This window comes from Pleurodeles waltl, chromosome 4_2 (assembly GCF_031143425.1).
Source record: "Pleurodeles waltl isolate 20211129_DDA chromosome 4_2, aPleWal1.hap1.20221129, whole genome shotgun sequence".
Taxonomy (NCBI): domain Eukaryota; kingdom Metazoa; phylum Chordata; class Amphibia; order Caudata; family Salamandridae; genus Pleurodeles; species Pleurodeles waltl.
The window spans coordinates 14,320,725-14,343,190 of record NC_090443.1 but is presented as its reverse complement, the minus strand read 5'-3'; the positions used below and the strand labels follow the sequence as shown (position 1 = coordinate 14,343,190).

Genomic DNA, 22,466 nt, shown 5'->3' with positions numbered 1-22,466 from the left:
TCTTCTAAAAAGTACCTGTTTTTGTGATGAAGAGGCACTCCTCGTGCCTACAAGAGGAGCATGGGGGCCCCTGGTGCTCCTATGCACACAGCGGGGCCACGTGGTGCTCCTAAGATAGAGGGACAGTCGGCACCCTCTCCAATGCGATAAACTGGCCCCCTCCTGGAGCCCGCAATTTTAGTGGGGGCCTCCCTCGGCCTCCACACACCCTGCACACAGGGTGGGGGGCCAGGCAAGGCCCAACCGGCAGTTTATGGGGGCAAGATGAAGGGGCCTCTGTCGAGGTCTCCCTTCCCTCTTTTCAATAAAGGTGGCCCGGTTTAAAAAGAAAGGAGCGTCCTGCTCCTACGGCAAAGACCGGGGGGAAGGAAGAGTTCCGCTCACCTTCTCACATGTCCTGCTGGTAAGTGGCAAAGATCGGACCCCTCCTGGGGCCCGAGAATACACTCGCCCGCACCCAATGTGGTGCGCGAGTGTTTGAACTGGTTCCCGGGCCCCTGCAGTGATACAGTGAGAGTAGAAGGCGGCTGGTGCCCCGGAGGCGCTCCAAGGAGCGGACCGTGCCCCGGGGGCGCCAGTAAGTGCATGCTCGCTCTGCTTTCCTTTTTCTCGTGCCCCAGGGGCACTAGGAGTTGTGCGATCCTCGTGCTTTGTGTGTAGAGGACGCCCGGGCTGTGGCGGTGATTTGGGGGCCTCAAAGAGCGCTTTTCCAAGCGCGGAGACCAGAGCTGAAGCCCGGGTGGCGGCGGTGATTTATCCAGCAGGCAAGTCGTGCTTTGAAAAGCGCATTGAGGTCACGCAGGAGCGCTCCCAAAGTGCTAGGCAATAAAAGCAGCACTCCTCATGCTGGAGGGAGTTACAGAGGTCAGGGGCCACACCACCCTGCCTCTGGAGACAAAAGAATGGAGAAGGGGCACAGGGCTGTTGAACCCAGCAGCAGGCCAGCACAAGAAGGGGGTGCAAGCAGTGGCAGTTCCTCCTTGTGACCAGGCAGGTCACAGGTCAGCACAGCAGCAGCTGTCCAAGGTGGTCCTGGTAAGTCCTCTCTACAACGTCCTGCGTCCAGCTCCAGGTAAGGTTCCTGGAGTTCCAAGAATGTCCATAATGATGTCTAAATTGTGGGGAAAATTCCCCTGTACTTATACTAAGTTTACAGTGTGTTTTGCAATGGGGAGGAGAAAGGGTTCCAACCAATTACAACTGGCTCTGGGAGTGCCATTTCTGTCTTCCAGCACAGGCTCCAAACATCAGTGGGGGGTAAACGACCCTATTGTGCGAGGCCAGGGCACAGCCTTTACAAATGCAGGTGTGCCCCGCCTCTCCCTTCTCTCAGCCCAGCAAGGCTATACAATATGTAGATGTACCTCTGTGACACCTCCACCCTCCCAGTGTACAGGCTGTCTGAAAAGTATGGACAAAGCCCCAACTGTCAGTCTGCCCAGACGTGGATTGGAGGCAAGCTGCAAAACACCAGAGTCATAAGCACAGATAAATGTGCACTTTCTAGAAGTGGCATTTCTGTGATAGTAATAAAAATACACCTACACCAGTAAGCAGCATTTCTCATCACTATCACAACCATTCCAAACATGCCTACGCTACTCCTCATAAATCAGACAATACCCCTTACACATAAGGCAGGGCATTTCTAATGCAATCCTATGAGAAGGCAGCACTCACAGCAGTGAGACACCAATTTAGGCTGTTTGTCACTACCAGGACAGGCCATGCAACCTGGCACATGTCCTGCCTTCCACATACATGGCACCTTGCCCATAGGGTTAGCTAGGGTGTACCTTAGGGGTGACTTATATGTAGTAAAAGGGGAGTTCTAGGCCTGGCAAGTAAATTTAGATGGCAGGTCCCTGTGGCAGAAAACTGCGCACACAGGCCCTGCGCTAGCAGGTCTGAGATAGGTTTGACAGGCGACTTCAGCACAAGCAGCACTGCAGGCCCACTAGTAGCATTTAATTTACAGGCCTTGGGCATAGGGATACCACTTTACAAGGAACTTATAGGTAAATTAAATATGCCAATTAGGTATAAGCCAGTCATACCAATTTTACAAGGGAGAGCACATGCACTTTAGCACTGGTTAGCAGTGAAAAAGTGCTCAGAGTCATAAGGTCAGAAAAAACGATACGTAAAAGGCAAAAAGTCTGGGGAATGACCCTGTAAAAGGGCCAGGTCCAACATCGCATTACACAATTTTGTGTCCTTTTTTCTTGCAGGAGATTGGTTTGGGGAGAAAATGTCTTCGCGATAGACATTTTCTGTGTGGACCAGTCTCCTGTCAGTACCTGCATGACTTTTTTTTTAACCCAAGGTGTGCCCTTGTGAAAATTATTTAAGGAAATACTGGCAAACCAAATTTTGTGCAATTTGCCGAATTTCCATGAGTGTCACAAATTTTGAGTAAAGCACAAAATTCTGGGCACGCAGGTTTGATAGCAGCTAAGTTACTGTTCCTTCTCTGCTACGGCATCTTTATCAAAAACATTAGGACATTCAATTGAGTTGAGCGGGATACCTGAACTTTTCTAAAAATAATATTTAGAAAGAGTTTGGGCCCGATTCACAAAGGTAAACATTAGATGTTTCGCCTAAACTTATACCAAACGTTTAAGTTTACTACTTTGGGAATTCACAAAGGTCATTTACGAGTAGTATGTTTAGGTCCGCACTCGGGCGGAGATCCATAAGCACCTAATCAAATAACTTATATGAAACGTATGCAGTGACCTACAAACATGTTAAGCATAGAATATATATATGTACTATATATGTACATTAGGTTTGAGTATGGTGGTTATGTAGGAAAGAGCCAACTCTTGAGGAGTCTTCTGAAGGCATAATCCGTGGATTTTATGTGTGGGGGTAATGAATTCCATCATTTGGCTGCAAGAACAGAGAAAGATGTACCACCAATGTTTTTTTTTCTTATATGATGGGGTTTTGAGGCAAGGTGCCAATCTTGAGCGGAGGTTCCTTTTTCTAATGTGTTTGGTGATTTTATTCCAGATGAAAAGCGGTCCTGTTCCATATATTGCTTTGTGAGTGATACAAACCAGCTTGAAGGTGGATCTTCTGGCAACCGGTAACCAATGAACGGCTCTCCAGGCAGGGAAGATGTAGGCTTCTTGCTTTACGTGTTGGAGTAGTCTGGCAGCAGAGTTTTGAATCTGTTGTAGTCTTCACATAGTTAATAAAGATGAACCATGGTAGAGGCCATTGGCTTAGACAAGCTTAGACACTACAAGAGAAATAGTAGCCTGGACCATGTGTGGAAAACCCAGGTGGGGGAAGATACGTCACAGAGTTTTCATGGTAATGAAGCTTAATCTTGCTAATTGGTCCACTTGAGCATTCATTAATAACTTGGAGTCTATGATAATTCCAAGGTTTCTTACTTCCTTAGATACTTTAGGAGGTGGCCCCAGGTCGTCAGGCCAGGCACAGAGTGGGTCATAATTGTTCCAATCGCCACATATGAGTATTTCAGTTTTGGAAGCATTCAATTTGAGATGGCTTTATGTCATCCACTGATCAACAGCTCTAAGCCAACCGAAGATTTGTGTGTTTTCAGTGTCTTTGGGGCATTCCAGTTTAAGGAATATTTGTGTGTCATCTGCATAGTTATAGCATGCCAGCTGAAATTCATTGATCATTGCCAGTAATGACTTAGGGGGTCATTCTGACCCCGGCGGTCTAAGACCGCCGGGGCCAGGGTCGGCGGGAGCACCGCCGACAGGCCGGCGGTGCCCCGCAGGGCATTCTGACCGCGGCGCTTCGGCCGCGGTCAGAAGAGGCAAACCGGCGGTCTCCCGACGGTTTACCGCTGCCCTTTGAATCCCCCATGGCGGCGCAGCTTGCCGCGCCGCCATGGGGGATTCTGACACCCCCTACCGCCATCCTGTTCCTGGCGGTCCGCCCGCCAGGAACAGGATGGCGGTAGGGGGTGCCGCGGGCCCCTGGGGGCCCCTGCCGTGCCCATGCCAATGGCATGGGCACGGCAGAGGCCCCCGTAAGAGGGCCCCGCAAAGTATTTCAGTGTCTGCTAAGCAGACACTGAAATACGCGACGGGTGCAAACTGCACCCGTCGCACCCCTGCAACTCCGCCGGCTCAATTCTGAGCCGCCGTCCTCGTTGCAGGGGCATTTCCTCTGGGCCGGCGGGCGCTCTTTTGGAGAGCGCTCGCCGGCCCAGAGGAAATGTCTAAATGGCCGCCGCGGTCTATTGACCGCGGTGCGGTCATTCAGCGGCGGTAGCTTGGCGGGCGGCTCCCGCCGCCCGCCAACATTAGAATCAGGCCCTTAGTGTAGATGTTGAAAAGCATGGGTGAGATAATAGAGCCTTGAGGGACCCCTGCTTTTGTGAAGTGCGGTTTGGATGAGAAAGTGGGAGAATGGATTACATTTTTCTGTTTTGACGGAAGGATGTGATAGAACCGAGGGCAGTCGCCTCTATGCCAACGTCTTAGAGTCTTTGTATTAGAGTGTCATGGTCAACTGTGTCAAAGGCAGCTGAGAGGTCCAAGAAAAGTAGTGCAGCACCCCATACTGCTCTACTGTGCTTTTAAGTTCAAACCAGATGGCAATGAGGGCCGATTTTGTGCCTCTTCCTGTTTGGTAGTCTGAAAGTATGGAGTTATCGTCAATGAATTGTGACATCTGGGCAAATGCTGCTCTTTTTATCAGTTTGCCCAGGAAAGGTCCATTTGTAAGTAATCTGTAGTTTTCGGAGTCATGCGTGTCCACATTTGTTTTCTTTAATAATGGGCACATGTTTGCCTTTTTTAGGTCTTTAGGAAAGATTCCTGTAGTTAAAGAATCATTGATGATTTTTCTTACTAGCCTGGCAGCAGAGGTAGTTAAAATAATATTTTTGAAGATTCGTGGTGGACAAGGGTCAGAAGGGCAGTCTGCTGGCTTGCTTGCTTTGACCAGATCCATAAATTTACTTTGTGATAATTGTTTGAAGGAATGCAGAGACTGGGTTAGCCTGCTCTTGGAGGGGATTTTTGGCAATGGGTTGGTAGTGGTGGCTTTGTTTTAAATAGGAGCCCAGATTGTCTGCCTTGACTGTGTAAAGATTTGCCAGTGTGTCAGTGAATTATTGAGTAATGGGATGAGTTCCTTCTGTGCATTTAGGTTTACGTAATTCAGTAAGAATTTTACAAAATTCTTTATTTACACATTTAGCATTTTTAATTCAGTCTAAATAGTACTTTTTTTTGTTTTTTGGTTGATGACATATATTCTGGCAAGTTTGCATAGGTGGAGTTTGTCTTGATTGATGTTTGTTTTGAGCCAGGTGCTTTGCAGCTTTCTAATTTGTTGTGTTATCTTTTTCAGTTCTGTATTTCTCCAAGGTGCTTGTTTCTTTTTGTCCTTTTTTGTTGTTTTAGTGGTATGAGGATATCAAAAGCTTCCTGTAGTCACTCATGAAGTTTTTGAACAGAATTTATTGTGTCTAGATCTGTGTTGGATGTTAGTTGTGTTTCTCAGTATTCAAAATTCAATAGGTGGATGCATGTAATATGGTCTTAGTTGTGTTGATTTGCGGTGTTTAATGTTGGAAAGGTACCAAATGGTGGTCTGATCATGTGACTGAAGTAATAGTTTGAAAGGTAACTAGTTCTGGACTTGCAAAAATGACATGAAAGATTTGTCCAGTGATGTGTGTGGGTTTGTGCACGATCTGCTGTAGGTTCAGTGTGACTAGACCAGTGATAATAGTTTTTAGATGGGGCATATTGGGTTTTTCAAACTAAGGCCCTGATTTAGGTTATATCTCGGAACTACGGGTGCCTAAACCACCCATGGCTTAACAACGAGGTCGGAAAAACGACCTCGTTCTAACCACTAATGCCTTTACCATGAATGCGTTTACAATGATTTTACCGTTGTAAGGGCATTCCTAGTAAAGGCATTAGCATTCAGCATGTACGACCAAGCATGCTTCCACCCCAGCCCCCCACCCCACCCCTTAAACCTAAACCCTGACCCCTACCCCCAAACCCTAATCACCCCCAGCCCCCCACCCCACCCCAAAAACTAAAAATACCCTGAGTCCCCACCCCTGCCCCTAAAACCTAAACCCTGCCCCCCCAAACCCTAATCACCCCCAGGCCCCCCAAAAAACAGCCCCAGTCCCAGCCCAACTTACCTCCTCCTTCACCATGTCCACTCCGACTCCCTTCTGTACCTTAACCATGCATGTTCGTTGTTCAGACATGCGTGGTTAAGGTACCAAAACCAGGAAGTCGTGGAAAACAAAAGCATTGTTTCACTTTCGTTTTTCACAACCTTGTGGTTCCGGACTCGTTGTTCCGGGTGTTTCCCCCTGATTTATACTTTTTGGTGCAAAACTGCACTAGCGCAGTTTTGCACCAAAAGGTTTAGCACCATCTTGCACCCTTTCTGTGCACCAGCCAAGCACCATATTTATGGAATGGTGCAAGCCGGTGCAAAGGGTGGGCTAGCTAAAAAAAAAATGACATTAGTCAGGTGGGGCTGGTGCCATGGAAGAAGGGGATTTTGCACCCAAAAATGATGTTAGGCAGGTTAGAGTAAAAATAATGACTCTAACCTGCCTAGAGTCATTTTCTGATGCAAAACCATTCATACCACATGACTTCTGTCTTAGAAAAGACAGGAGTCATGTCCACCACCCCAATGTCCCGCGCAGGGGACCAGGGTCCCCTGGGCATGGCCATTGCACCCAGTGCCATGTAGGGGGGCCCATTTCAGGGGCCCCTATGGCACTTCAAAAAATGAAATGCAATACTTACCTGTACGTACCTGGGATGTGGTCCCCCATCCTCCGCAGTCCCTCTGGTGTGTGGGGGGGGGGGGTTCCCTGGGGCCTGGGAGGGCACCTGTGGGCTTATTCCATGGTGTTCCACCATGGAAATAGGCCCACAGGTCCCTAACACCTGCCCTGATCCAGGCGTTAAAAAATGGGGCAAAGCAAGCTTTGCACCATTTTTTGACCCCTCCTGTGTACCATTTTTGCACTGGATTATAAATATGGCGTTAAGGCCATAGAGTCATTTTTTGCACAGGAACGCCTACCTTGCATCTCATTAAGGCAAAGTAGGATTCCACATCCCAAAAATTACTTTAACTAAATAAATTTTGCACTTGACAGGTCTAGCGCCAAAGTATAAATATGGAGTTAGTTTTGCACCAAATTAGAGTTTAAAAAAAAGACACTAGATCGGTGCAAACAGAGTATAAATATGCCCCTAAGGGCCTGGTTTATGAACTTTGCGACACCTTTACGTCATTTTTTGATGTAAAAGCAGTGCAAATTTAGAAAATATAATTGTAGTTTGTAATTTTGCACCGCTTTTGTGTGAAAAAATTATGCAAAGGCGGCCCAAAACTTTTCATAAATCAGGCCCTAAATGTTTAGGTCACCAAGAATGCATAGGTTGGAGTGTAGGGTTATAAAGTTTTAAACCTTGTCTAGAAACATGTCTGGGAACGTAGCATTGCTAGGGGGTGGTCTTTAAAGGAGGAGGAAGTTACAGGAGGAAGATGGGGTAGGGTTGCATCTAGTGATGAGGGCCTCCCAACCTTCTATAGAAATGTCGTCAGTTTTGGTGAGGCACAGATCTGGGTTTAATCCATCGTTCTTTTGCTCACCATGTCACCCCAGTTTGGACCCAGCCATATGCAAATCAGTCTTGACCCTGTTCCTCATGGGAACAGTCCAGCCCAAACTGCCAGGCCAGGTTCTCCCTGGACCAGAAACAAGCTTCTTGGGACTGGTTTCAGAGTATCAGCCAGGCTAGTTTGAATCCAGTGGCACAGTGAGCAAGGGACCCACGTCTGGACATACCTATTCCCACTTAGGGCAACTTTAGCAACACAAAAGGATGATGGACGGAGTGCTTTGTGTTGCTAAAGTTGCCCTAAGTGGGAAGGGTATGCCCAGACGTGGGTCCCTTGCTCACTGTGGCACTGGATTCAAGCTAGCCTGGCTGATGAAGGGGGATACCCCGAAACCGGTCCCAGGATGCTTGTTTCCGGTCCCAGGAAGACCTGGCTTGGCAGTTTGGCCTGGATTGTTTCCATGAGGAACAGGGTCAAGACTGATTTGCATATGGCTGGGTCCAACCTGGGGTGGCATGGTGAGCAAAAGAACAATGGATTAAACCCAGATCTGTGACAGGGGGTGAGTGTTTGCATTGTTCAGCACTCTGTCCATCATCCTTTTGGGTTGCTAGAGTACTCAACTACCTTCAGTCACCAGCCTATCACATCAAGACCTGACTTGGAAAACAGCTTTTTTGCTGGCCCTTACATTGGTTAGAAAACTGAGTGGGCTTCAGGGTCATTTTCTGCATTGTTACAGAAACAAAATAACATTGACAACTCATTCCAAAAGTGCTACCAACTACTTTCATTTAAAAACAACAGCTTTAAATTCTACATAGCACAACGGACTTCTATCAAACGTGTCCGCCATTTGTGGTTTTTGTTTTGTCCATCAAATAAGGCCATACAAATTGGGCTAGAAAATCTGACAAAGGCTGAAGGTGCTGGTATCTCATTAGCTGGAGTTCAGGTCAATCATAATGATGTGAATAAGATGTAAATGGTTTATGTAAAGTTCAGTGTTATTGAGTGTAAATGTATGTTGCTGTGTTAACATTGTTTACTACCGGTTCCCAGCTTGATGACAGGGAATTATTCAAGTGAATCTATGAAAGATACCTATGAGGGAGAACAGTAGTTAGAGATATGTATTTTTCCCTTTTTGCAACCTTTTAAAGACAGTGCCAGATTCTTGTATTTACACATTTCTTTCTACTTACCCAAAGGCATGCTGTTTAATATGGGTTGTAATTTAGATTAGGGGTGGACGGGGAGCTCTGCTCTGTTGGTGCAGCTAACAGTGTCTTTGCCACTCCACGCTCCACTTTGAGCATGGAGTTCGCCCAAAAACTCCACTAGCCCCACCAGCGGAGCAGAGCTCACCCGCTGCGCACTGCAGCCCAGTTGTGGGCTACACAACGCAAGCGCAGACATTCTGCGCTTGCACTGTGTAGCCCATAACTGGGCTGCAGTGCGTGATGGATCCAGGGCCAGGCCTCCCTCCGCCAGCAGCTTGGGAGAATGGGGGAGAGGAAGGCAGTTAGCAGAGCACGATGCAGACCCCCTGGAGGACCCAGATAAGTCCTCATTTTCTCTTTCTTTTTCCTTGTTTGTGCACATTGGTGCACAAGAGGCCTGAAAAGGGAGCTTTCACTGCCTACGGCCCTGGCCTTGATTCAGGCCAGGGTCGTAGGCAGCAAAAGAAAGGTGTGGTTTCAGGCTTCTTCTGCACCGGCCTGCCCTGCGTGCAGTGTACACGGGACAGGCTGGTGCACAAGAGGCCTGAAACAGCAGCTTTCACTGTCTAACTCTTTCTCCTGGATGCACCCGATCTCGGAAGCGCTAAGCAGGGATCCTGCTTAGCACCTCCGAGATCGAGTGCATTCAGGACACCGCAGGTCAGGGAACTCTGACTTCGCGGAATTCCAGTGACTGTTTAATCAACTCTGCAGAATTTCTAGAGTGCAACTCCTTGAACTCTGCCCAGGCCTAATTTAGATGGCACTTATTGATAAAAAGGGTAGCATTCATCTTTGTGTAATAGGTGGCGTGAATCACTGTCTTCATTCACAAAGTATAGCGGAAAGTGAAAGATCCTGACAAGACCCCAGCATTAACATGTGTCTCAGGTGAAAGTAAGGATTGTGTGAAATTGTGCGATTTTTTTCCATGCATTATATGCATAATCTTGTGAGAATTACAGCTTTATTTGTATTACTTTGTTGGCGGTTGTTTGAATGGGATTATCCCGAAAATTTAAATATAACCTCTTTGAACCATTCCTTAATGGCACCGAGTGAACGAAACAAGCAAGCCAATTGCTCACTAAAAACGTTCCCTTCATTCTTCCTCACTCTCCCTCCATCATTTCATCTATCCTTTCAACCATCCATCTATGCTCTTTTATCCAGCCACTCATCCAGTCCCTCACCTTTCCATCCATTCACCTATCAATCTATTATATTCCTCTTCCATCCACCTTATCACCCACCTCTCCTTTAGGCCTTCTGACCATCACCCATCCATCCTTCCATCAATCCTTTCACTTATCCCTTCGCTCATCCTTTGACTCTTCCATTCATCTAGTACCCCTCCCTGTGTGCTTGCTTTCATGCTTCTATCAATCTAACATTTACCAGTCTTTGTTTTGACCAATTCTTCCTTCTTTTTGCCCTTCTTTTGTCCCTTCATTTCATCCTTCCTTCTTCCATTCACCTTTCCCCCATTTTACCCTTATTTCCATCCTTCGTAGCTTCCTTGTTTATCCTCTTCTTTCTTCCCCCTTCTATTTACCTGAGTCTTTCTTTTCTACCCACATTGCCTTTCCTTTCTCACCTTTCTTTTTCCCACTCTTTCTATGTGCCTCTTTTCTGACTTTGCCCTCATTATTATCATTGCTTTTCCCCTTTCATTGTTATGTTATTTAAGAGCGTTTGTATAGCAGCACACAGAAAAGGGCCGGAGAGAAGTAGTCAACATTTAGCCCTTTACCAACGAACAGGGCCAGAGGCAACGTCTGGCCGGCGCTTTAGTTAACAGGGACAGCGATTCACGACGCCTCTGGTCGTGTGCGTGATAATAGTACACAACGTATGCCATGCCAGCATGCATGAAACGTTTTGCTCAGATGTATTGTCCGTCTAATTTCTAATGTCATGCAGTGGATGAACCTTGCTAGCGCAGTCCCTGTGTGACATGATGTGCGCGAGCCACCTTTCCTGCAAGAGAAAATTCTGTGATCAGCATAAATTTAAATTAAAATAGAAATTACACGGACACTTTCTCGCTTTCTCACAAAAAATACACAAAGAGGCAAAAGCCACAAGGTTCCAGGTAATTCAGCTTTTGCTTCAAAATTAAGATTCGCATAGTACTTATATTATTGCCTATCTCTAATTTTCACCGTCTGATAACCAAAGAAAAGCTATTCAAATTACACATGCACATACAAAAGGCTCATTCGGAATCAGGTCAATGGCAGGTGCACCGAAAAGTTGTGCTGTGGCATACAGAAAGGGATAATAAAATCCATAAAGGGCAGCACTTTGCACTTCGCAAAACTCTGTTAGCTTAGTTAACTCTTACAAGGAGACGCCGTTCCCTCTTTCATAAACATCCTAGGATCACTCAAGTTCTATACACGCATGCCCAATCAGCTGCCCCACCCTCTTATTTTTAAAATACCAAGATTCTCTGCAACGCTGCTTTATTCCAGTTAATACGAACGCCAACCCGGACCCTCTGCCCATCAGAGAAGAGGAGAAAAAAGAAGAGGAGGATGAACCCGGAGAGGATGGACCAAAGCCAATGCCCCCCTACAGCTCCATGTTCATCATGTCCACCACAAACCCGTGAGTCTCTCCCATTCAGTGGTTATATTTGGTGTGTTCTTTTTTCCTGTGCTCAGGTAGGTTTGTGAATGAGTGTGTGTGTGTGCTGGCATCTGTTCTTTCCTCATAATGGTTATTTGTGATGTTAGTATCTCTTTTTCCCTCTAGTAAGTGGTTTTCATATATTCTGGACTTCATTTATGAGGTGTGTACATTTTGTCCCTTTTTGGGAATTAGTGTAGTGGTTCAGATTATTATTCTTTTTTTACTTGTGCCATTGGAGTGCCTCTTGGCAGTTCACTGTGTTTTGGAGGCATGAGTTCGGATCCCCAACCTTGTGGCCAAAACAGATGAGTGAATTGCATAAACAGTTAATTCTTTAAGGTGCCAGCAGCTGCTGTGTACCATCAATTCAGTGTGCAACTGTTCAGATGACAACATTTTGGTGATGGGACCTGATAAAAAAGATGGCACATTTTTAACATTGACTTCAGTATCTTGACTCAGTGTGGTCTTACAGCTGAGTTCAGAAAGTATAGGATTGCTCTGCCGAGTTTGGATTTTCTTGATCACGAGATCAGCCAAGTGGGAATCAAACCAAAGAGCAATCAAAGAAGCTTCGGCTCCTGCTATTTAAAATGAACTGAGGGAATTCCTTGCCTTGGTAGAATTTTATGGATATTTGTAGGATTTTTTCTGAGAATACTTACATTTTCAGACAGCTAATGGCTGTCTGGAGGATTTTTGAGGAATCAAGAAGGGCATTTGTGTAACAAATACATTGCAAAAAACATTATAGCCACTGATGCCAGTTGCCAGAGATTAGGAGCACTTTTGACGCAAAAGTACAAGAGCGAGTTTGCACTTTTTCACGATGTCTGTGCGTGTGTGATTCTGCCCTTTGCTCATGTGGTTTCCTTGTTTTCCAGCCTGTCCTTTGCTCATAGGTTTTGCATGTATGGTTCTAATCATCTTCTTTGCATTGATTGTAGGTTTCGTCGCCTCTGTCATTACATTGTGACCCTGCGTTACTTTGAGATGTGTATCCTGATGGTCATCGCTATGAGCAGTATCGCTCTGGCTGCAGAGGACCCCGTCCAGCCTGATGCCCCCCGCAACAATGTACGAGCTTACCTCTCAATTATCGAATCTTCACTAGATAGGAGTAGAGAATGTGTTCACAAATTCCTCTGCCTACTCTCCTCTTTTCATTCCTGGGGGCTTGGTTTCTTCATTCAGTTTTCAGTTTTTATACGCCCTTGTCATTTAGGCTAACTATTCCTCATTTTTGTATCCTCTCCCCCATGATTAACACATGCATCCACAAAACACAGCCTGTATGAGTCCAAACCACACCTTATACGATCAATATCACCAAACATCCTGGTTGTCCCCAAACAAGATGCAACTCTAACATTGCCAACACCCACACCTTTAACCCCCGAAACATCCACTGCAGAATCACCAGCTACTCCTCATCACAAGACAACCCAGATCCCCTGTCTGCATTTCAAGTACCCTTCACCTACAGTAAAATGTAAACTTTGCACTTGTATAGCACACGACTCACCCCTTAGGGTTTCAAGGCACTGTACACATACTGCTGTGGAACCCCTCCTGGCTTTTCCCTGTGAGGCACCCACTTCTGGGGAACCCCAGGGTGAAGCCAGGTATCGAAGCACTGTTGGGGAGATTAAGCAAGCTATTGCCCAGAGTTACAGAGTGGGTCCCAGAGTTAGTCCCATTAATTAGATAAGACACCGAGGAGAGAATTATCTGGTTCAAGGGAATTGAGCCCAAGACCCACTTAGGTGGGAATTGAACTCTAGTCCCGGCCCAGATTTCAACATCAGGGTCTGCCGCTCTAACCATTGTACCACACTTCTCCAAGTACACACAGTACCATGAGCGTCCACTAGACTGCAGCCTCAAAAATCTCACATACCAAAACACCCTGCATACTCAAGCACTCACATCTCAGGCACCCTGTATCCACAAATATGTTGCACCCCCAGTACTCCCTAGGGAATCCCCTTTCAGCCCAGGCACTAACTACACCCTGCATCTCCTGCACTTCTTTTTCGAGCCCCCTTCTTCCCTTTAACATTTTCAGTGCCCAGCCGACTTGCTACCATATGTTTGCCTTTCATGAGGAGTGTGTCTGCTATTAGGGCAGTCATTGCTGAAGGAAGGGTGCTCTTGGGAGCCTCTTACCTCTTCCTCACTCTCTTAGTGGTCTCCTCTTGCATCCTCTCCAAGGCGGCTAGGTCGCCACCTGACTGGAGCTCTGTGCTATTTCCAGAAACCAGGTTCTTTTGCTCCACGCCCTCCTGAGAACCCAGCCTATGATACATCGGGCTCATTATGTCGTCGCCCTCTAGAGATCATCTGTCCTACCTGATTCTCTGCAGTAGCACTGCACGTGTTTTGTTCACAGAGAAGGCAGTCAGAGTAACTTCTGAAGACCAGCGACCCAGTTCTGCTGTCCCCCTCGGGAGTATTAGAATCATTTTAGCTGCTGCACAAGTCAGCAAGCTTTGCTATACCTCAGAAGGGTGCTGAGTCTGTCACCCACCTGACTTGTGCACTAGGCAAGGTTAGGAGTCCTTCATTTCCTCCATGGCTGCAGGTGCCAGTCAGACTGCGACTTTGGAACAGGGGTGTATGTGAACCGTCTGTGACTTGAGCGATGTCTTTGATTATCACAATGGTTATGTAATTTATGATGGTTCCTCTTCAGTAACCATTTTATGAGAGTGGGGCAATTGCCAAATAATGTGAAAAGTACCCTCTTTAGAAGATAGTTACGTCAATGCATCAATCTTCTCTTAATCGAGAGAAACTAAAGTGTATTCCCCAACCCTCAAAAGTATTTCATATTTATTTTTAGCGTTTGAACGTGGTTTGCCCCTAATTAATAGATCACCCTGGAAAGTAAATACATAAATAGTATTTATCTTATGAGACCAAATGCCACTGAATGAATACAAACATGTTTACCTTTGCTTTGGTAACACCACAGTTGAGGAAAGTGCACAGCACTTATGGTCATTTCTTCATTCGTCCATCTGCCAAAACAGCTCGCTATGGCACCATTGCTCTTCAGCTTCTATGCTTTTTCCAATATCCAATATGAAGGGCTTATGAGACACAAACGAACAGTGATGGCCAGGTTACTTTTGGAGATAGTCACAGGCCTAACAGCATTAGTCCTGGCGGAGCACCCTGTCGAGGAGACCACACTGCCTGTTTGGAAGTTAGGTAGGTTTTTATAAACAGTAGGGCCTTGTTGGTGATGCCTACGTAATTGAATTTTACTTAGGTGACTGGAAGGAGGTTACAGAGACCTTGTTATGTGGATGGGAATTGCCCTCTACGTTATAGACCTACTACCCACGTGTTTAGTGTATTTTGGACCAGTACCACCAAATGGTAGTCAGATTGACTTGAGCCTGGGAATTAGACAAAGCAGACCTGAAGTATGATTCTGGTGACCATATAGACGTGTGTATGTGGACAAGGCAAGTTGCTTTGTTTTAGCCTGCCATGGTAGACAGACTGACAAACATATATACAAACCAGCTTGCTGATTCACGATTAAACACCAAAGCATAGAATCACACACCAGTATGGCAATTCGCACACCAGAACACATACACTCACTCTAAAGCACAGACACAAACACAATACATAATCTACATAGTGATGTACACTTAAACTTAAAACTTACACTCACTTGCAGATGCACAAACCGATACAGTCCACATGTTAAATGCCCACTCCAAAAAACACAGGTGGTCATTCTGACCCTGGCGGTCTTTGACCGCCAGGGCGGAGGACCGCGGGAGCACCGCCGACAGGCCGGCGGTGCTCCAATGGGGATTCCGACCGCGGCGGTAAAGCCGCGGTCGGACCGGCACCACTGGCGGGGTCCCGCCAGTGTACCGCGGCCCCATTGAATCCTCCGCGGCGGCGCAGCTTGCTGCACCGCCGCGGGGATTCCGACCCCCCCTACCGCCATCCAGATCCCGGCGGTCGGACCGCCGAGATCCGGATGGCGGTAGGGGGGGTCGCGGGGCCCCTGGGGGCCCCTGCAGTGCCCATGCCACTGGCATGGGCATTGCAGGGGCCCCCGTAAGAGGGCCCCTACATGTATTTCACTGTCTGCTGCGCAGACAGTGAAATACGCGACGGGTGCAACTGCACCCGTCGCACAGCTTCCACTCCGCCGGCTCGATTCCGAGCCGGCTTCATCGTGGAAGCCTCTTTCCCGCTGGGCTGGCTGGCGGTCTGAAGGCGACCGCCCGCCAGCCCAGCGGGAAAGTCAGAATTACCGCCGCGGTCTTTCGACTGCGGAACGGTAACCTGACGGCGGGACTTTGGCGGGCGGCCTCCGCCGCCCGCCAAGGTCAGAATGAGGGCCACAGTCTGAAACACTGAGACCTAAACAATGATATACTGAATCACAGATACACACCAATGGACTAAAGCAGCAATACCCTTACTTTCACACCAGAGCATAGGCTTGCATGGCAATATACACCAGCACATACTCACAGTCTGAAGCTCAGACACAAACACATGCACACACACAAATATGCATGCGCACATTGATATTAACAAATACACAGTGCTTCAGTGTGAGCCAGAGTAGGGCAGGGCAGAGTGACAGGGTGGCTGAAGTGAGTTAGGAGTGAGGCATGAGCTGGGGAGCAATAAGGGAACTGCTAGCTCTGCTGAAGGAGGAGTGAGATCTGAAGTCGGAGAAGGAGCTCTGATGAAGTAGGTTAGGGACGAGGTTGGGCTCAGAGGCGTGTATGAGGAACAAGCTCTTCTAAAGTAGAGAGGGAATGAGGCGCTGTCTTGGGCACCTTAGTGTTGGGTTCCAGCACTCACTATGCCACACGAGTGCACTGATTAAGTAGAAGTAAAACTCAAGAGTCCCAAGAGTTGTACACGTCTTAGAGGCACTGCTGAAGTTAGTTAGGAGACTAGAGGAGACCAACGTAAGAACCAGCTGCTGGATTGTCGGCTGATTTTAAGAATATACATTATCCACGTATATAATTTCCACTTACGTTCGTTTTATATATATTTTGTGGAGCAGGTTTACTGAAAATTGTTATGCGTTGCGCCTTCCTTTATCTTAGATGGAAACCCTTTTGCTTGACACTCCGACACCACTGTGAACTTTGCACATTTCATACAAAGAGTGTCTAAATTCTTAATTTGATTTACAGTTAGTTCGGGGGACGGATTACTCTGTCCCATCGTGGTATTTTAAGAGACGTTTTCGGAGTTGAGGACGGATGGGCTAGGTGGGAGATCTTCAAAAATATGCGAGCCTGGAAGGGGCGTGAGGTCTCCAAGAGGCAAGCGTTTAGGTGTGAGCGATTCCGGGCGAGTAAGTCAGGAGGCGTGAGCCTTGCTTTAAGCGAGGGGAGCATAATAAGGCACTATCTCTTCTGAAGGAGGAGCAAGGCTCGACTTAGAGTCCGGGAGTCAAGTGCGAGGCGCTAATTCTGCACAAATAGGTAGGGACGAGGTATTCTAGGCATCCATTAATCACCTGCTCACTTTTCAGCAGCTTACTTTGCAGTTTTTGCTTCTCTAACTGTGCCGAACAGCCCCGGAGAGGGAGGACTGGGCCTGTGGGACAATTGATTGAAATAATTAGAGCACGGAGTTCAGTGGAAGCTGGGAAGGAGGCTGCAGCAGGCTTTTATGCCTTCCATCTCTGCAGTGCGCCCTCTCCTTTTCATAGTCTTCAAGGTGTGTGAGCGAGGCAGCAGACACGAACATGTAGCAGTGGTTGCAAGTGTTGTGGACCTCTGCAGACCTGAAAACCTCATCACTGAGAGACATGATCGTCCATCTCCGGCTGATAGAAGCCTGGTGTCACTGCTCAAGGCCTGGCTGCACTTCCCTGAAACGCTGCACCATCCCTGGTCATCAGCGGTCAATAAGTGCCAGTGCTCAACTTATCTACCAGGAAGGCCACTCACACCATCCACTGCCCCTGCTAGGTCTGCCAAATGCTAGTTCCAGCGATTAATATTATCCTGCACAATTATACAAGTGTGACATTTCGCACTGTTCCAAGCAACCTACAGTTGTAAGAATGGACTAGATATGCTAGTTCATTTGTTTTTTATTTAAGCGTATGACACTGTGAATCAATACTTTGCAGGTCTGGAGGTCTGCTGGCCCTAATCCAGACCAAACCTTGACTGTCTTTAGTAAATGATAGGCATCTGACTGTCCATGGTTAGTGCAGAAGGCACTGTGAGGCTTGACCATGCTTGTCTCTGATACCAGACTCACTGTCCTTTGGACATTTATGAAGACCTGGCAATCAGCAGTGCCAAAAAATGTAACTGTCCCTAGTAAATGACAGAAATCTGACTGTACTGGTCACTGGATACATTTTGATCTTTCCTAGCCACTGCTCAAAGCTCAACTATCCACAGCCCCCCAGAGATTTGAAAATCCATGACCAGTGAGAAATTCCTCAGTGTCCTCAGTCATTGATAGAATCCTGACTGCTACCAGTCACAGCTGAAGGCCTGATAGCCATACTTAATCACAGAGAAACCTAATCATCCCTGGTCGCTGATAACACTTGATTATTCCTGGTCAGTTATACAGTCATGAGCATTCCCAGTCACTTAGAGGCCTAGATGTCCATGGTCACAAATAAAGGCTTGACCATGCATGATCACCGATGCAGGCACCATCATGAGAGCTGTCAGAACTGTGTTCACAAAAGCTCTGTTGTGGATTCTTGTCACAAGCTGTCCTGCAGCAAATATTTCAGCAAATTTAGAGTGAGTGAAGTATCAACTTGATAAATTTCAGCTCTGAGGGAAATGGAAACAGAGTTGTCATTTTCCTTTAAAAAGATGTGTCCATCGGTTGATGATACTCTTGTAGCTGCAGTGTGGGTTTAATTCTTAAAGGAATATGTGCCGGAGCCCAAAATTTTGCTTAGAAGGCCTTGGCTGGTGCTATCAAATGTCGAGGTATGCCGAATACTAAGGCTATGTAGTTTCAATTCTACATGCCTCTTTAATCCATCACCAGACACTTTCTGCCCCATGGATCTCTTTCCTGCAGATTGTTTTCCCTTCTTCCTTTATCACATTATTTCCTTCTTTTTCTTCCCCGTTCTTTCTGCCTTGTCTGTTTTTCAAAGAACATCTTGGTCAAAGTCTGATGTTAACAATAAGTACTGTTCCTCAAATGTCAGGGCCCCACCTGCAACCACTGGCTCAGATTAAGCACTGTATATGTGTTTCTTCACCCAGTCATTGTAATCCACTATAGTTGTATAGCAGCTGCTTGCAGATATACTAAAAGTAGAATGTAATTTAATTCTTTCCACCACTAATAAATGGACATGGAGGATTACTTTAGGAGGTAAACGTCTCAGCTAGACTTCAGTCACTTTTCCAGATTTGTCTTCAGGCCATGACAAATACGTTGACTTTTTCTATTTTTAGACTACCCATAGCACATGTCCCTCCTCGCATCCCAAAGACGTCCCTTGAGTGCTTTAAACATACATTAACCAATTGTTAATTTGTATTGCATTCATGTTAGATTTCATACATCAGTGTATTACTACCATTAAAAACCCTGCCAATTAAGTATTCTGAATCCAGAGAGGCGCAAGAACCTCCCCATTTTCAAAGCAAAAATTGAGGTTACTCATCAGAGGAAGAGCCTTTGGAACTGGCTTATCACTTTAGGCCTGTTTCCTATGGTCTTCAAAAGGGAATACGTATGCTTCCATTTACCAGACCTCTCTAGCATTAGATCTTTTATAGATTCACAGTCTTTAATTATTCCCCATGGTCAGACTTGACGTCCACTAAAGAATGCTGCCCGTTTTAAAAGATGCCAACTTAAGGGAAACTGTAGTTACAGGAAAGTACAATTTTCTACTTCAGTCATGGATCTTTCATAGAATCACATGTGAATTAACGTTCATCATCAGATTGGAATCCTCCATAGCTTCCAGACCTTACAATTGGTCATTCAGGCATGTGAATCTAAGAAAAATACCAACATTGGAGAACTGTGGTTATATTTACATGTAAGCTATTTTTTGTTACTCCAAAGAAATCTTTCTGCACCTCCTCCACGCCCGCCCAAGCTTTAGCTTATAATGCCATAACATGCTGCTCATTCACTCTGTATGTTCCCATGTTTCTATCTTAACCATTTGTATAGCTCTTTGTTGCATAGCAGCCAAAGCTGCCTTATGTAAGTTATATAATTAATTAAGTATATAAAAATGTGGAAATCCCTGTGGAGCTTCCATTGGTGCTCATTTGTGGTTAATATTCACAAAAAACTTTACTCTTTCCAAAGGTTCTACGGTACTTTGACTACGTATTTACCGGAGTCTTTACCTTTGAGATGGTCATCAAGGTAAGCTGTCTAAAAGCACTGAAGGTAAGAACAGGTAACTGAAATGAAAAGCAATTAAGTGTAACCATAGGCCCAGTGACAAAGATAAAAAGTGATAGGCAGAGCAGTGCGCTCTCATTATATTGTGTTACAAGTTACTGCACAAGTAGAGCTGGTCAGTGGTAAAGGCATGACTGGATCTGTATGCATAGCGTTACTTTATGAAACAAATAGTTGCCAGATCGTCATCAAAACTTCTAGCCACTGGATTAGACAGCCTGTTGGAGGGTAAGCTAAAAGCTTGTACACAAGACCCATATGTAATGATATGCACAAATCAATATTGCTATCTCATCGGTTTAATTCAAAATAAAAAATTTGAATAACTATTTTCTACTTCCAGTATACACCAGACTGACGAGGACAGTATAGTCAACATATAGGCATTTAGAACAGAGGAAACAGGCAAGAAACAAGCAATCATATATATGTGTGTGTGTGTGTATATATATATATATATATATATAACTTACTGGTGGTCACCAGTAGGTAGTTAAAGTTAGGACCTAGTTTCCATAGAAAAAGCGTTTTTTTACTTGTCTATATCTTTGGCACCGTTTGACAAACCTTCACGAAATTTCACCCCCAAAAGTGCCCTGGTGATTCTTGTTGCGCATGGGAAGTTTGGGGGTGATCCATCAAGCAGGGGCTGAGAAAAATGGGGCTAAAAAAAGTTGTGTTTCCCATAGGACCATTAGACACAACTACAGCCCGAACCACTGGACAGAATTACACCAAATGTGCCAGAAAGCTAGCTTTCAGTATGCAGATTCCGCTTTTGCCTATTTGGTGAAAATCCATTCAGTAGTTTTTGAGATATTAAAGGAAATCCAAATTTGTATATCTGGGCTCTGGAAGAATTCACAAATATTCACAAATTATCTTGAATGCATGTGTTAAAAGAAGCACTGTAAATGGCTGACTGCAACCTGACTAGAAAGTTGCGGCTGCCATTTTGTTTTCACGGGCCACAATTCCCAGGGGTGAAAATCCTAACTGAAAGTGACATAAGGGATCAGGGTGAAGGTATCCTGACCCAGGGGTGTAATATAGGTGTGTTTTAAGGGCAAATTATGGGTTTAAAATAATTTTGCGTCACCATGTGCGATATTCGTGAATTATTTGCAAAATATTCACAAATATAAAAAACATTTGCAAGAGAACCCACAGACTCATTCATACACTAATTAATTCACTTATACATGCTCTCAGAGACTCATGCACCCACTCACACATCCACTCAGACACTTATGCACACACTCACAGACCCACTAAGACACTGATGCACCCACTCACTGACCCAGTAAGACACTAATGCACCCAAACACAGACCCACTGAGACCCTCATACACCCACTCACAGACCACTTGGAGCCTCACAGACCCGATGAAACACTCACACATCCACTCACACCTACTCAGACACTGACGCACCCACGCACAGACCCACTCAGAATCTCATGCACCCACTCACAGACACTCGCACCCACTCACAGACCCAGTGAGACACTGATGCACCCACACACAGACCCACTGAGACACTCATACACCCACTCACAGACCACTCAGGTCCTCACACACCCACTCACACTCTCACTCTGACCTCAACACACCCAGTCACAGACCCACTCAGATACTCATGCTCTGACTCACAGACCCACTCAGACACTGCAGCCACTCATCAACCCACTCGGACAGTGACACATCCACTCACAGACCCATTCAGACACTGACACACCTACTCACTGACCCACTCAAACTCTCATGCACCCACTCACAGACCCACACAGACCCTCAGGCACCCACTCACAAACCACTCATACACCCACTTTCACACCCAGACAGACACTCTCACACCCATAGACACCCTGTAACACCTATTCTCACATGAAGTGAGACAGACTGTTCGTCCATGCAGAGCACGGGGTTGGGTGGTTATAGGGGTTGGCCTGCTCTGGCCCAGGCCAGGCCCTGCAGGCCAACTCTTGCTGTGCACAGCCGTGTAGTGTGGGGTTAGGTTGTTATGGGGGTTGGCTGCAGGGTCTGGCCATCAACCAAGCCCTGCGGTCAACCGCTGCTACATACGCCCAAAGGTCGTGCGTGACAGGATTAACGTATAATAATGGAAATTACTTTATGTTAAAAAAGGGGAAATTCACTGAAAAAAACAAAGGTTGCCAGGACCTTATAATTAGGAAATAGAATTAAAAAACATTAGAAGTTCACTTAAAAAAACAAAGGTCACAGGGACGTTATAGTTAGGTTTTGAATTTACTCATACAATAACCATAGAAATTCAGAAGTTATAGTTATAGTTCTTTCAAGTAGCTATAACTCGACCCCTAAGGTAACTATAACTCGCGCCCTCAGCATGCGCTGCTAATTACCTCACAAATTTCAGCACTTAGGACTTCTTTGATAACATCAATGATAATGACACTAACATTTGCAGTAAAATTATTGATCAGATAACTGTGCATGGGGAGGGCACAATTTACAGTTACCTTAGGTTGCAAATTATAGTTACTTAAAAGACCCTAACTCACGCCCACAC

The 22,466-nt window shown here is 46.0% G+C and overlaps 1 protein-coding gene across 12 annotated transcripts in view; it reads left to right on the top strand.

Moving 5' to 3' along the window:
- The window catches only part of CACNA1A (calcium voltage-gated channel subunit alpha1 A), a 1,156,221-nt gene that overhangs the window by 590,725 nt on the left and 543,030 nt on the right, over positions 1-22,466 (top strand). For all 12 annotated transcript variants that reach the window (XM_069230415.1, XM_069230416.1, XM_069230412.1 and 9 more), the window contains 3 exons: positions 11,324-11,459; positions 12,431-12,560; positions 19,815-19,874. In XM_069230415.1, coding sequence (XP_069086516.1) covers positions 11,324-11,459; positions 12,431-12,560; positions 19,815-19,874 — 326 coding nt within the window. The remainder of the gene's footprint in view (positions 1-11,323; positions 11,460-12,430; positions 12,561-19,814; positions 19,875-22,466) is intronic.